The 14,158-nt window shown below is 52.2% G+C and overlaps 1 protein-coding gene and 2 long non-coding RNA genes across 4 annotated transcripts in view; 2 read left to right on the top strand and 1 right to left on the bottom strand.

Annotated features, from left to right (window-relative positions):
• UBE3C (ubiquitin protein ligase E3C) overlaps positions 1-801 on the bottom strand; it is a 120,754-nt gene extending 119,953 nt beyond the window's left edge. For both annotated transcript variants that reach the window (XM_043590036.1, XM_043590034.1), the window contains exon 1: positions 329-801. In XM_043590036.1, the coding sequence (XP_043445971.1) occupies positions 329-394 (66 nt within the window). In that variant the 5' untranslated portion in view covers positions 395-801. The remainder of the gene's footprint in view (positions 1-328) is intronic.
• A 129-nt stretch (positions 802-930) lies between these two features.
• Positions 931-2,555, top strand: LOC122486524. Its single transcript, XR_006298179.1, has 3 exons — positions 931-1,030; positions 1,878-2,000; positions 2,513-2,555. It is a non-coding gene; the product is annotated as an uncharacterized LOC122486524 (long non-coding RNA).
• A 959-nt stretch (positions 2,556-3,514) lies between these two features.
• Positions 3,515-11,864, top strand: LOC122488565. The gene is made up of 3 exons (XR_006298648.1): positions 3,515-3,935; positions 10,577-10,699; positions 11,194-11,864. It is a non-coding gene; the product is annotated as an uncharacterized LOC122488565 (long non-coding RNA).
• Positions 11,865-14,158: the final 2,294 nt, after the last annotated feature.

Below are 14,158 nucleotides of genomic sequence, written 5' to 3'. Positions count from 1 at the left end.
GCTACCAGAAGTCAAGGGTGAGAGTAGCGAGAGCTCATCTTAAACAGAAACATTATGTCCTTTGCCCGAGTTCTGTCACCACCGGGATTCAAAGGGCTGTCCGCCTTCAGCATCCTTGCAGTGTTGGAACCTAAGGAGCGCAGATCACCGGCGATTCCCGTCTACAAAGCCCTTTTCCTCATCAGACCCGCTTTAGCGCATCAGAAGCAGGTGGCCGCGCAGCGGGCCGGCCCCGCGGCCCCCCGCCCGCCTCCGGGGGCCCGGATCCCCGACGCAGGCCGCCCGCCCGGGGGGCCCGAGACGCCGCAGACACACAGGCCGCTCTTACCTTCCTACTGGCGCCTCCGAGGGACACCTTGGGCCTCGTTTTGAAATCCCCTTCAAAACTAAACATCTTTACAGCTTATCCCATCTGGGAGGAGCCCCCGACCCTGAGAGCAGCGGGGCGGGCGGGGCGGGCTCCCGCGGGGGAGGGGCCTCTTACGGGGAGGGGTCTCCGAGGGGAGGGGTCTCCCGCGGGGAGGGGTCTCCTGAGAGGAGGGGTCGCCTGCGGGGAGGACTCCGCCGCAGCGGGGAGCGACCCCGAGCCCGCCCTGGGGGCTCTGCCCGCCCGGCCTGCCCTCGGGTGGGGGAGGCGGCGACACTGGGGGGGCGGCTCCTCCTCACCTCCCCCCTCATCCACGCCTCCCCACTGCTCCGGCCGAGGCCGAGGGCGCCGGCAGGGCCGCAGACCCCGCACTTGCACCGGGAGCAGCCGCCGGGAGGAAAGATGGCCGCCGGCCGGGGCTGGCGTGCGCGGTCCCGCCTGCGCGCGCGCGCCCGACGCCGACGCCCTCCTCCCCGCGGCCCGCCGGCGTGCGCGCGCCCGCTATCGACGCCGCGGCGCTCCCCGGTCCCCGCCAGCGTGCGCGCACCCGCCGCCGACGCCGCGGCGCTCTCCGGAGCCGGGCAGCGTGCGCGCTCCCGTCGCCGGCGCGCTGAAGCGTGGGAAGGTGCCGCGGTGACCTGGCTCTGCGGCCGGGGCGCGTAGGTGAGGGGCGGAGCCGGGGGCGGGGCCGGGGGCGGGGAGGGGCGGTGGGGGCCGGGGCCGCGCGAGAGGCGCTGAGGGGGTCCCACGCCGCGAGCACTCCCAGGACAGGTGCGGGGGACCGGTGGGTGCCCGCACCCCGCGGCTGAACTCGGGGGTGGCTTGTGCGCCTTGCCGGGAAGCGGGCTGGTGGCTTTCGGTCTGAGGCCGGACTTGACCGATGTGACACCGAGAGAAACGGCCTCATTAGATACTTAATGCCCGCGCAGCGTGCACACATTTCAGGTTGTGACCAAGGTCACGCGTGTCCTTCATACGCATACGTGCAAGTACATGTCCCGTACGTGCCGTGTCCACACGTACGTACACATACACCTGTCACATTCGCAAATGTATGTACACATACTTATACGTAAATCGAATCCTATACACACGACTGAAACCGAAAATCTACAAGCCAGTGGTTATCATCACTGTGTGGAATGTGGATCTTTTTTTTTTTTAACGCTGGCCACAAAGCACTAACTACGTTTCTCGACACGCTAATGGGCTTCGATAGCAGTTTGAAAAATCCTGCCACACGCGCACACACTGTATCAATGAGGTCACAATATAGTGTGTGTTTTTGTTCTAAGGAGCGTTGAAAGCCACCGGAAGAATGTTCACTCTACCACTTACTGTGATATGTCAAGAGATCCTTGATTCATCAAAAATATTCTTTTACCAAATTTGAAATTTTACAGACTTTGTAAATAAAACATGCTTTTTTTTTTTTTTGACCTGTTAGAGGAGAAAAAATTAAAACTATTGGTGATATCAGTATGCACCCTCATTAAGTGTGTCTTCCCAGAGTTCTCAGGTTTGGCCTCAGATAAATTCTTCCAAGGTCTAGACCAAGAGTGAGGAGCAGACAAGCCCAACCGATGTGAACACCAAGCCTGGTTGTCCAGTGTCATCTTCGCTGGGAATTAAGGTGTGTGGCCCCCACCTGCTGGGTGTTTTTCATATTTTCTAGTTGGCTGAGAATGTGGGCACGGGAGAGGGTGCCCTTTAACAAAACCCCGCGTTGCCGTTCCTCATTTGGTCTTACCTTCCACCTACCACTGGCGGCGGGAACACCGCAGTTTGTCAGGTGGCCCATCGTGCGAGCCAACTACTTCGCCTGGTGCTCCGCTGGAGAATTAGTCATCCGCCCCACGCTGGAGGGAGGGAAACACAGCTTAGCAGGATGTGATTCCTCTGAAAGATTTTCAAGGATTTTTAGATTTTTTTTTTTTTTTTTTTTTTTGGAGAGAGAAAATCCCAGGCAGGCTCCACACTCCGCGCAGAGCCCGACACAGGGCTCAATCCCACGATGCCGGGATCATGACCTGAGCCAAAATCAAGAGTCAGATGCTCAACACACCGAGCCACCCAGGCACCCCTGAAACATTTCTTAAAAATACTTAAAAAAAATTTTTTTTAATGTTTATTTATTCTTGACAGAGAAAGAGAGCATGAGCGAGGGAGGGGCAGAGAGAGGGGGAGACACAGGATCCAAACCAGGCTCCGGGCTCTGAGCTGCCGACACAGAGCCCGACGCGGGGCTCAAACTCTCAGACCACGAGATCATGACCTGAGCCGAAGCCGGATGCTCAACCGACTGAGCCACCCAGGTGCCCCCAAAATACTTTTTAAGTAGAAAATTTCAAGCCTACTGCAGAGTATAAAATGGTATAATCAGTTCTTGTTACCCATCAGCTAGCCTCAGTGATCGTCACCTTATGGCCACTTGTGTGACTCATGCCCCATCCATTAACCATTCTCCCCATTATTGTGAAGCAAACTCCAGACATCATTTCATCTGTAAATATGTCAGTATGTATCTCTTAAAAAGGGGGGGGAGGAAGACATCGTTATATCATTATCACCCTACAAAAATTAACAATAGTTTTCAAGGATAAACTGGACTGTGAAAGATTCCCCACCGTGTGTGCTGATCCTGAAACCTGACGCCTGAGACAACGTGACTCTGGTCCACTTCGTGAACGGTCCTACTTTCTGTTCTAGACTGCACCTCCTCGAGAGCTAAGGAGCCAGTTAGCTCACTTGGGGGCCTAGTGTAGTGCGGTATAATAGGCTCCCAAATATTTGTACATTAAAATTGATGATTACCAAAAGACAATGGAAAAAGGTAGGTTAAAATCACGTAACTGTTACACAGCTAACGTGCAAAATATTGACAACACCGGATGCTGGCAGGGAGGTGGAGAAGCCCAACCTCCCATATGGAAAGTGTTACAGGCATTCTAGGAAAGAGTTCGGTCGTTGCTTTTTTATTTTATTTATTTGTTTGTTTAATTTATTTTTTAAACTTAGAGAGAGTGCAAGTGGGGGACAGTGGCAGAGGGAGAGAGAAAGAAAGAGAGTCTCAAACAGACTCCATGCCCAGCATGGAGCCCGACCAGGGCTCGATCTCATGACCATGAGATCATGACCTGAGCCAAAATCAAGAGCGGGTCACTCAACCTGCTGAGCCACCCAGGCACCTCAATCATTTCTTTTTTAAAAAAAAAAAAAGAAAATGCTTACCGTACACACCCAGCACTTGCCTTCCTGCACATTTATCCCAGGAAATCAAAATTTATGTCCGTGTAACATTTAGACATAAACGTTCACGTCAGCTTTTTCTATCACCCGAATCCAGAAACAACTAAAATATCCTCCAAAGGGTGGTGGTCAAACCACGTGTGGCGCGTCTACACCCCGGATGTGGCTCCGCAGCGATGAAAGAAGCCACTGACTCACAGGGCACCAGTGCTCTCGGGATGATGCTGGATGGAAAGGCCACTCCCAGAGATCACATGCATAAAGGATGATTCCGGCTGTTTGGCAAAATGACCAAATCGTGGAGCCAGACAGAGACTAGGTTAGTAGTCGTGAGGGTCGGGGATGGAAAGGTGAGGAGGGTGGGACTACACGGGGACAGCAGGAGGGAGTCTCTGTGGTGGCAGATGGGCTCTGTGTCTTGGTCAGTGCTGGTCACATGAATCCACGTGGGATAAGATGACACAGAGCCATGAGCACACAGCACACCAGTGTCAGCAGCCTCTTGGTTTGGCCATTGTCCTGTAATTAGGTAAGATACAACCATGATGGGAAATTGGGAAAAGGGTGTAGAGGACACCTCTGTACTATTTTTGCGACTTCTTGTGAATCTGTATCTCAAAACAGAATTCTTTTTTTTTTTTAATTTTTTTTAACGTTTATTTATTTATTTATTTAAAAATTTTTTTTTTTTAACATTTGTTTATTTTTGAGACCGAGAGAGACAGAGCATGAATGGGGGAGGGGCAGAGAGAGAGGGAGACACAGAATCCGAAGCAGGCTCCAGGCTCCGAGCCATCAGCACAGGGCCCGACGCGGGGCTCGAACTCACGGACCGCGAGATCATGACCCGAGCTGAAGTCGGACGCTTAACCGACTGAGCCACCCAGGCGCCTCTCAAAATAGAATTCTTAAATACGGCGGAAAACAATAAAACTCTTGAAGGACAAACAACGATCAGCGAGGTTTTCCGGTGTTTGAAAAAGCCCCGGGCGTTTTATACTCCATCGGAAGATACATATTCCTCCCAATTTCTGCTTTCTTCTATTCTCCTCCACGTGAATCTAACGTAACATACGTGATATATATTTTCAAGCTATTGTTTTTGGAGGCTTATGAGGCCCTTTGCAGTTTTTCTGAAGATCCTAGTGGAAAATCACACGTTGTTTCAGAAGCTCTTCTGCAGCCTGCAGAAGGAGAGAAAGAAAGACCTCCTCCACCAGGAAGCCACTGGGAGCTTTCTCCCCTTGCGCACACTTTCCTGTCTCACTTACCTCGCAATTCAAACGTTTGGTGCCCATCGGTTTCCTTTTCATTGTAAGGATTTATTATTTAGAATAGTCACACGTTAGTTATTTAAGAAAATCAAAACAGTGCCAACGTAAGCAGAGGAATAAGTGAAACTTTCCATCTGCCCCACACTGTCCTGCTCCTACCTCTGAGACACTCCATCTGGCTTAGTTTCCTGTCACTGCTCTAACAAACTACCGAAGACTTAGTGGCTTAAACAACACAAATTTATTACCTCACCGTCCTGGAAGTCAGAAGTCTCGCTGGGCCAAAATCAAAGTGTCTACAGGGCTGGTTCCTTCTGGAGGCTCCAGGGGAGAATCCATTTACCTGCCTTTTCCAGCTCCAGGGGTGCCCACACCCTTGGCTGGTGCCCCCGTCCAGCAAGCCCATCACCCTGACCTCTGCTCTGTCCTCTCATCTCCTCTGGCTGACCGTCCTCCCTCTCTAAGGACGCCCGTGATTACGCTGGGCCACTCGGATAATCCAGGATACTCACCCCATCTCGAGATCTCTAACCACACCTGCAAAGTCACTTTTGCCAGGTAAGGTAACATATTCACAGGTTCTTGGGATTAGGACGTGGACACCTTTGCGGGGAGGGCCATTAATCCGTGTGCCACACTGTGTAGCATTGTTCTGTTTTTGAAAGAGATCATATTACCCCCTCAGCCCCCAACAGCTTTGTTTTTGGTTTTGTTTTTTTGTTTTGGTACCAAAATGCAGCACGGACATCTTCCATGGCAGTACTTAGAAATCTGCCACAACAGTTGTATTGGCTACTTAGGGTTTCGTTGTTTGGATGGACCATAATTTATCCGCTGTCTCCCTACTATTTGATGCCAAGGTCGATGCCATTTTGTTGTTACAGGTTCTGCTGCAAGAGCATTCTCACACACAGGGATGAGCTCTTTCTGTGATATGGTGTGGCTGAGTTACAGGTCAGCAGGCTTACGTCCGATAGGATCAGTTCCTTGCTGTCCCCAGAGGATATCCGCCCTTTCCTTTGGGGTCATCCTGGGGCTGCCGAGCCACATAGATGTTGGCCCCAGAGACTCTGGAATGGGTCCAAGGAGAGCATTCATTAACACCAAAGGCATTGTGCACCCAAGGCAGAAAATTCACTCCTTTCTCCATTTACCGTTCCAAATAACGTCCAACCACATTGTCCATAGAATTAACCAGAACTCATGCAACGAAGTGATCACATCAAGATTTTCCACTAACAAAATACGAAAAGATTCCAGCAAATAAAACTAGAAAGAAATACACAGAAAATTTTGTTGAGGTGGGGCGCCTGGGTGGCTCAGCTGGTTAAACATCTGACTCTTGATTTCGGCTCAGGTCATGATCTCCGGGTTCATGAGTTCAAGCCCTGCGTTGGGCTCTGTGCCGACAATGCAGAGCCTACTGGGTATTCTCTCTCTCCCTCTCTCTGCCTCTCCCCAGCTTGCATGAGCATGTGTGGTGCATGCCCTCTCGCTATCTCTCTCTCTCTCAAATAAATAAACAAAAAAAAAAAAAAGAAAAGAAAATCTTGTTGCAGAAATAGAGATGGTCAGTAACTTCCCAGATACTGGCAACATTTCTCAGCCTGCATGGTCTCCCCTGGGGTGCTTCCATAGCCATTATTCTTTTCTTTTTTTAAAAAAAATTTAATGTGTATTCACCTTTGAGAGATAGAGAGACAGAGCCCAAGCAGGGTTGGTGCGGAGAGAGAGGGGAACACGGAATCCAAAGCAGGTCCCAGACTGTCAGCACAGAGCCCGACGCGGGGCCTGGACTCAGGAACCGTGAGATCACGACCTCAGCTGAAGTCAGAAGCTCAACCGACTGAGCCACCCAGGCTCCCCCTTACGTATCATTCTCTAACGTGTAGATATATATACTCTCTGTGCACATCATGATTTGAATGATAAATTTCTCAGGAAAAGCTTCGTTGTCGTACGTCAGGCTGCTGTAACAGATACCACAGACTGCGTGGCTTCCGAACCACAGAACTTTGTTTCTCGTGGGTCTGGAGGATGGATGCCCAGCCAGTTTGATGTCTGATAAGAACTGCTTCCTGGTTCACGGATGGCACCTTCTCTTGCTCCCCCAAAGCAGGAGGGTGAGGGGCTCTGTGGTGTCCCCTTTCTGAGGGCACTAATCCTATCAATGAGGTTTCAGCTCTCCTGACTTAATCACCCCCAAAGGCGCCACCTCTCACCAGCTTCACAGCCACAGCGAGGGTTAGGATATCAACATATGAATTGTGCAGGGGGGGCGGGGCAGTCCTGGACATTAATGGCAACAATAAAATGCCCTACATTTGAATATACACTCCCCTTCCATTATATTGTAGGGGAAGTAAAGTCCAGAAATTAAATTGCTTTGCAAGAGTAAAGTCCAAAGAAATTAAAGTATGCAAAAACTGACAGAAAATGCCCGTGGTTAGCAGCAGAACACACGTTTTTCTCTGGTGCGTGTGGAACATTCTCTGGACAGGCCATTTGCTAGCCATAAACATAATCTTGGTACATTCAGAAGGACAGAAATCATTCAAAATGTGTTCTCTGGCCACAGTGGAATGAAATTAGAAATCCTTAACAGAGAAGGGGCGCCTGGTGGACTCAGTCAGTTGGGAGCCAACTTCGGCTCAGGTCATGATCTCGCGGTTCACGAGTTCGAGCCCCACGTCGGGCTCTGTGCTGACAGCTCAGGGCCTGGAGCCTGCTTTGGATTCTATGTCTCCCTCTCTCTCTGCACCTCCCCTGCTCACACTGTCTCTCTCTGTCTCTCAAAACTAAACGTTAAAAAAAGAAATCTTCGACAGGGAAAATTTGGGAAAGCCACATATGTGGAACTTCAACAACACATTCTAAGTGGCTCCTGGCTCAGAGAAGTCAGGAGGGGAACCAGAAGGCCTGTGGAGATGAAAGAAAATCCAGAGTGTGCAGGGGACCACTGTAGGGGTGGATGGCATTGCCCACGCAGGTAGCTTAAGGTTTTAGGTTCGCAAACACGGGCCTCCTCTCTGCCAGCCTTCTGGAATCCGTGCCCAGTGTGCTCAGTTCTCATGGAGACCAGAACTGTGCCCTTTGTCTGCACCTCCAGAGGAATGGGAGTTTGACCTGGGCCCGCTCTCCCTTTCGGAAAGCAGCACCCAGGACACCGGCCTCTTGCAAACGTCACAAATCTGTGGCGGGTCGGCCTGACTCGGGTGGCCTTTCTCTCCCGTCCCTTGTCTCTCTCCGCCTGAGCCGCGTCTCCTGCACCGGTGTCCCTGGGACTTGGGAGTTTTCGAGTTTGTGCCACAGCGGCCTTGGGTCCTGCTTTCGCCTGTGGCCCGTCGACTAGGGAAGTCTCCGTCTATCCCACGGTTGATCCACCAGAGATTCTGAGCTGAAGGTACTGGGAGGGCCGCCCTGGGATGGCAGAGTTCCCTCTGGAGGTACCCTGCAGCCACTGTCCCTCCACACCTAACATGTCCCCGCCTGGAAGTCCCCACCAGGACCCTCGATCACACATGACATCTGCACCTGGGCAAACCCACCATCAGCTGCGATTACCCAGCAAGGCCAAAACTTCGCGTGGCCACGGTGCGCCCGGGTGACGCAGTAGGTTAAGCGTCTTGACTCTTGATCTCAGCTCGGGCCTTGATCTCAGGGTTGTGAGTTCAAGACCTGCGTTGGGTTCCACGCCGGGAGGGAAGCCTACTTAAACAAACAAATGAATCATAAAAGCAACAACTTCGTGTGGCCCAGGACAGACATCGCTTCCCCTGCTGCAGGAGAGATGGGCACACAGCTGGCATGCGGTCAGCTGCACGGGCCCTGAGCTGAGTGCCATCCTGCTGAAACCTGCGTCGGCACCGTGCGACGCCACGTGCTCTAGGCATAAAGTCACTCCCCAAAGGCCTGGCTCATGCGTCTGGTCATCAGCCGTGACTTTGTACCTTAAACGTAGCGACCAGGAAGTGAATGCACAAGAGGCTGGGGCTGTAGGACCAGAAGCAGGCGGGGGCGCACAGAACGGGAGGCAGGTCCTGTGCCGAGCGGGGCGGGAAGCAAAGCTTCTGATTTCATAACTGGGCTCTGCGTTCATCTGCATTTACCTTTCCTTCTCTTTATCAGAAAGCTCTTTAACATTACGGACTATGAATTATTCATGTATTTGTTTCTGCTAAAACCTGGACTGCCCCCAAGGCAAAATGGCCTGTATCTCACGCTTTCCAGTTGCCTTGCATAGATGGCAGTGTTCTTCAGTAAAACGTTCGTGTTGTCACTGACGGGTTAAACGATGTGCACAAATATCCAGGCACGCTTTCCGCTTTCAAAGGAAAATATAATTTAACATGTTTTCTTGTAGTAAAGTGTGGTTCAGAAGCTGACTTGGGTCCAGCCCCACCCACTAGGGTCCTGGCCCCGCCCACAGGGGGGGGCCTGCCCTGACTCACTTGGGTCCTGGCCCCGCCCACTTTGGGCCCCGGTCCCGCCCACCCGGGGCCCTGCCCCGACTCGCTTGGATCCCAGCCCCCTCCATCCATAGCTGAGTGACTTTGGGTGAGTCCTGTAACTTCATGAACTTCACCAGCCAAGCTGGTGAAAGGCCTCCGGGGCTGACGCACAGGCCTGGCCCAGATGGCTCTTGAGATCTGTATTTTGGTGATTCGAGTATATTGAACAACCCTGGTTATTGTAGACTATTGTTAGTACTAAATATGTGTGCTCCAAGGGCATTTCACTAAATCCGTAGGACAAAAAAGAAAGTTTAACAATAAGCAATATCAAAAGGCCAAGTACTGATAATACACTGTTAACGTTTTAGTGGTACTATTTTTATGCATCATCATCATCATCATCATTTTAGTCATTTATAAAGGTTAGACAATTCAGAGTGTGTTTGGTAGCCCGTCACCATGTGGGAAACAGGAGGCCGCAACCGTGAATGCTCCAAATTGCCTTGGCCGAGCACCTTGTCCTGGCAAAGCTGAGCAAAAGTATTACATCTCCGAGTGCACTGTGTTTTGGAAAGAAACACAAACTTCTGTTCAAAGTCACCTACAAATAACTAAGCGCTGGAGTGTGTAAACACAGCAGCAGAAAGAAAAAGCTATTGTTTGTCGGACGTTCAGTCTCCGTCAGGCATTACACCGTGTGCCATGTGGATCCTTCTATGAACGTACTTCTCACAGCAACCCTACGAGGTAAACGCTGTCATCCACATCTTACAAGTGCGGAAACTGGGGCTTGGAGACTCTGATGGCACGGTTCACAGCTGGTCTGCACACAGCTGGGGTTCAGCTGTATAGTCACCGTGTGACTTCAAAGTCCTGCGTTTTACCCCTAAGATACATTGCTTCATAATCTGCAGTCGGCCAGGGTTTAATTTCTAGCAACATTGATGAGGCTTTGCCTCAGATATTTCCATTACAATTTTTTGTTTACTCTGGGAAAAAAATGCTGTAAAACACGCCGATGTTGTAAAGACAATATCGTAAAGAGCACTTCACTTAAGTACTTTCCAATAGTTGAACATCGAGGCAGCCCCTGCTGCCAAAGAATGAAGACATTTCACTTAAAATTACACTGGCGCAAGACCATCAAAGTATCCTTAACGTTTTCATTAAATTGAGATACAGATATAGTTAGAGTAGTAAATCTCTTCTGATACAAGGTGTTCATTTAACAGCCAAGGCTCTAAGCAGCAGTGAGCCTGAAGGAAAATCCAGAAACACGCAGGCCTTGTTCAGAGCTCTGCGTGTGCAGCCAGACCCCACAGCAGTCAGCTGTAACTCCAACAAGATCTAAGCAGGTGAGTCCTCCAGCTACCAGAAATGTCTGCAACAGCACGCAATGAGTGTTTGCAAGGGATGGAAAGAACCAGGCTGGGTGTCTGGTCTAGCGGGCTTTATTATTCGGGTGTGGTGAGGCCAACAGACCGGGAGAAAACCGTCAAGTGAAAAGATAGTGTACTAGATCCCAAGAGGAGGGGGCTCAACATGCCATGGGGACCCCATGAGAAGCACTAAAGCAAATCAAGAGGTGTGGGGTGGGTGGGGGTGAGAGCTTTTACTGTGGTTTCTGCAGGAAGGAGTGGGCGAGGCAGGGTGCATAGGCTTAGGATCTGCTGGTTTGAGTGACACAGGTGGGCTCTGAGAGGTAGGAGCTGCCCCCGGTTGTTGGGACCTTGCTCTGGGGTGGTTAGGGTAGGTGGGTGGTGGCCCAGAGTGTGAGGGCCCAGTAGAGCAGGTGATAGGGGTATGGGCTCCACACTGGTTGGTTTGCATTTGTGAAATGCACTCACAGGTGGGCGAGTGTTCACCGTCGATGAGGAGTGGCAGTCCTCCAGGGTCACGAGGCCCCAGATGTCAAAGTATCAGAACACAGAGGATAAAAGATATGGTTAATACAGAGAACTGAGGCCTCTGGCCAACAACCAGAAGAGGGTGGCATCTTGGAAATGGCCCCTCCAGCCACGGTTGAGCCTTCAGATGAGAACCATCTTGACTGCAAGCTCCTAAGAGACCCTGAGGGAGAACCACCAGGCTAAGCCATTCCCACATTTCTGACTCGCAGACACCGAGATACTAAATGTTCATCGTTTGAAGTCACTAGATGTTGGGGTAATTTGCCAGGCAGCAATACGGCACTAGGACAGATCTGGTCTGTGCAGCGTGAACAAGGCCAGGATCGTGGGTCTGGCACCAGGCAAAGATGTCAAGCTGGATCCTAGCACTGCCATTTACGGTACTCAGACCCTGATACACAAGCTCTCCAGAGAAGATTCCAGAGCCAATTTCTAGTCAGTTCCAGAGGTTTCCAGATGGAGGTGCTGGTGGGGCTGGAGGGCTATGTGTCTGTGTCTGCTCTGCTACAAAGACATTCACCTGGTTTGAATTTTCTTAAATGTTTATTCTTGAGAGAGAGAGAGAGAACAAGCAGGGGAGGGGCAGAGAGAGAGGGAGACACAGAATCCGAAGCAGGCTCCCGACTCCGAGCTGTCAGCACAGAGCCTGATGCGGGGCTCGAACCCACGAACCGTGAGATCATGACCTGAGCCGAAGTTGGATGCTCAACAGACTGAGCCACCCAGGCACCCCTGGTTTGAAGGCCAGCGACTGAGAAGGGGCCGTGGTGCCCACGGTGCCCTCTCAACCCAGGGGCTAAGTGAGATGTAGCCACACCTCCAGACCTGCGCAGGGCCCGGGGCCACCTTGGAGTCATGCGGGCACCCAAGGCCTGAAGCCTTTTCTTTCATGGGAGTCATTTTCAGAACTGCCCCACTCCTCCTCCACCCCCACTGGTCACAGCGGGGTCTGACAAAGGGGCAGTGGTGTGTTCGTGAACCCTCATCTGTCACACTCATGAAGCCACCCGAGGTCCCCGTGCCTGGCTGGGAGCGGGCACGCGGAGAGAGAGTGCGATGTGATGGGTTGGACCTACTGTAGCTTTTTTTTCAACGTTTATTTATTTTGGGGACAGAGAGAGACAGAGCATGAACGGGGGAGGGGCAGAGAGACAGGGAGACACAGAATCGGAAACAGGCTCCAGGCTCTGAGCCATCAGCCCAGAGCCCGACGCGGGGCTCGAACTCACGGACCTCGAGATCGTGACCTGGCTGAAGTCGGACGCTTAACCGACTGCGCCACCCAGGCGCCCCTAGCTTTTTAAAGTTCTACGGAAAAGACCACGTGGACAAGTCACGGTCACGGTTCGAACCACGCACCAAGCGCCCACACGCGCTGAGCGCTCAGGTTGCCGCGGGCACTCCGTCACCCCCTCTCTGTCACTGTCTTCTCAGACACTCGAGAGTAGTGGGGGGGTTTCTTCCTGGCTCAGAATCCAGGTGAGGAACAGACATCCCATCGAGCTGCCGTGAATCTTCAGTCTCATTTTATCACAAAGGCCGTTTTGAAAAGACGGATCGGACAGCCGGCCAGAGTGCGGGAGGCCCTTCCAGAACCGCCGCGCGTGCCCGCCCGCGTGGTCTTTCCAGTCGCCTCACCTCCCCCGCCCCCGTGCCGGACGCTGTTTGCTCACAAGTTGAGACGTGGCTGCGTGTGCCACGTGTTGATGTGCTTTTTCCCTTCAAGAAGTGTCAGGGTCTAGAAGAAAAACTGTACCTTTCTCCCGTGATAGTCTGTGTCCAGCACGAGCAGGGAAAGAAGCCGACGGCCGAGTGAAGGAGTCCTTCCTCCGGCCGTGGAAGAAGCAGCCCCCGCCTCCGTTCCCCACCCCCCGGAGGCTTTGGGGACCGCGAAGAAAACGCTTTTCATCGTTCAGCTGTGGTTCTGCGCTTGGGGGGAGAAGATGTCCCAGAAGCCCCATTCGAACCTGGCACCTCCCGGTTCCCGGGGCCTCGCCCAGAAAGGTGCCACCGCCGCGACCGGCCTTGCTCCCACTGTTGGGCGGACCCGGCGTGACTTCCCACCCGCTCCCTCTCTGCTCGAGTCAGACCTCCGTGGGGCCACCGGCAGGTGCGCCGTCCATCCCGCGGTTCTCCCCGTCGGCCCCTCGAGCCCCGTTTTGTGCCTGTCCTGGGGCGCGTGAGGTCGTCTGCCACAGAGCCTGGGGACTGTGGGTTCTCCTCAGCGGTGCCCTCTTTCAGGTGCACGGAGCCTCCCCCACCTCTGCATCCCTGAAAAATGTAGGAAATGCTCTTGACCGGTTCACGAAGTAAGCCAGGGTCCTGCTCGAGGGAGCAACACGTTCCCAACCAGCAGACAACCGGAGCCGAGTGTCCTTCCCAACAAGGGATTCTATCAGAAGTTCCTCCTGCCCTGACAACCTCATTTAAAAGCAAGACAAACCTTAGCTACAAGCTACTGAATGTCACAGCACAACGCCTTTCAAGTTTGAGGGAGCCTTTGTATCCTTGTGTTACGAACAGAAGTTAATGCGGACCACTCCGCCTTCCAAAAAATCTCTTCTCTCCTTCAGGACTTTGCCTCCAGGCAGGAGCTGGGGGCTGGCTAGTGGACTAAACCTAACCTGGTTCTGTATTCGTGAGTTTTTCTAACAGTGGTAAAATACCCACAACATGAAATTTACCATTTTAACCATTTTATTTATTTTATTTTTTAAACACTGATTTACTTAAGTGATCTCTGCACCCGACGTGGGGCTCGAACTCAGGACCCCGAGATGAAGGGTTGCTCGCCCTTCCGACTAAGCCAGCCAAGCGCCTTCCCCTTCATTTAAACCATTTTAAAGTGCGCAGTTCTGTGGCATTAAGTACATCCACACTGATGTGGATCACAGCCATCACTCC

Source organism: Prionailurus bengalensis, chromosome A2 (assembly GCF_016509475.1).
Source record: "Prionailurus bengalensis isolate Pbe53 chromosome A2, Fcat_Pben_1.1_paternal_pri, whole genome shotgun sequence".
Taxonomy (NCBI): domain Eukaryota; kingdom Metazoa; phylum Chordata; class Mammalia; order Carnivora; family Felidae; genus Prionailurus; species Prionailurus bengalensis.
Note: the sequence above shows the minus strand (reverse complement) of the source record. Positions and strands in the feature narration are given on the sequence as shown.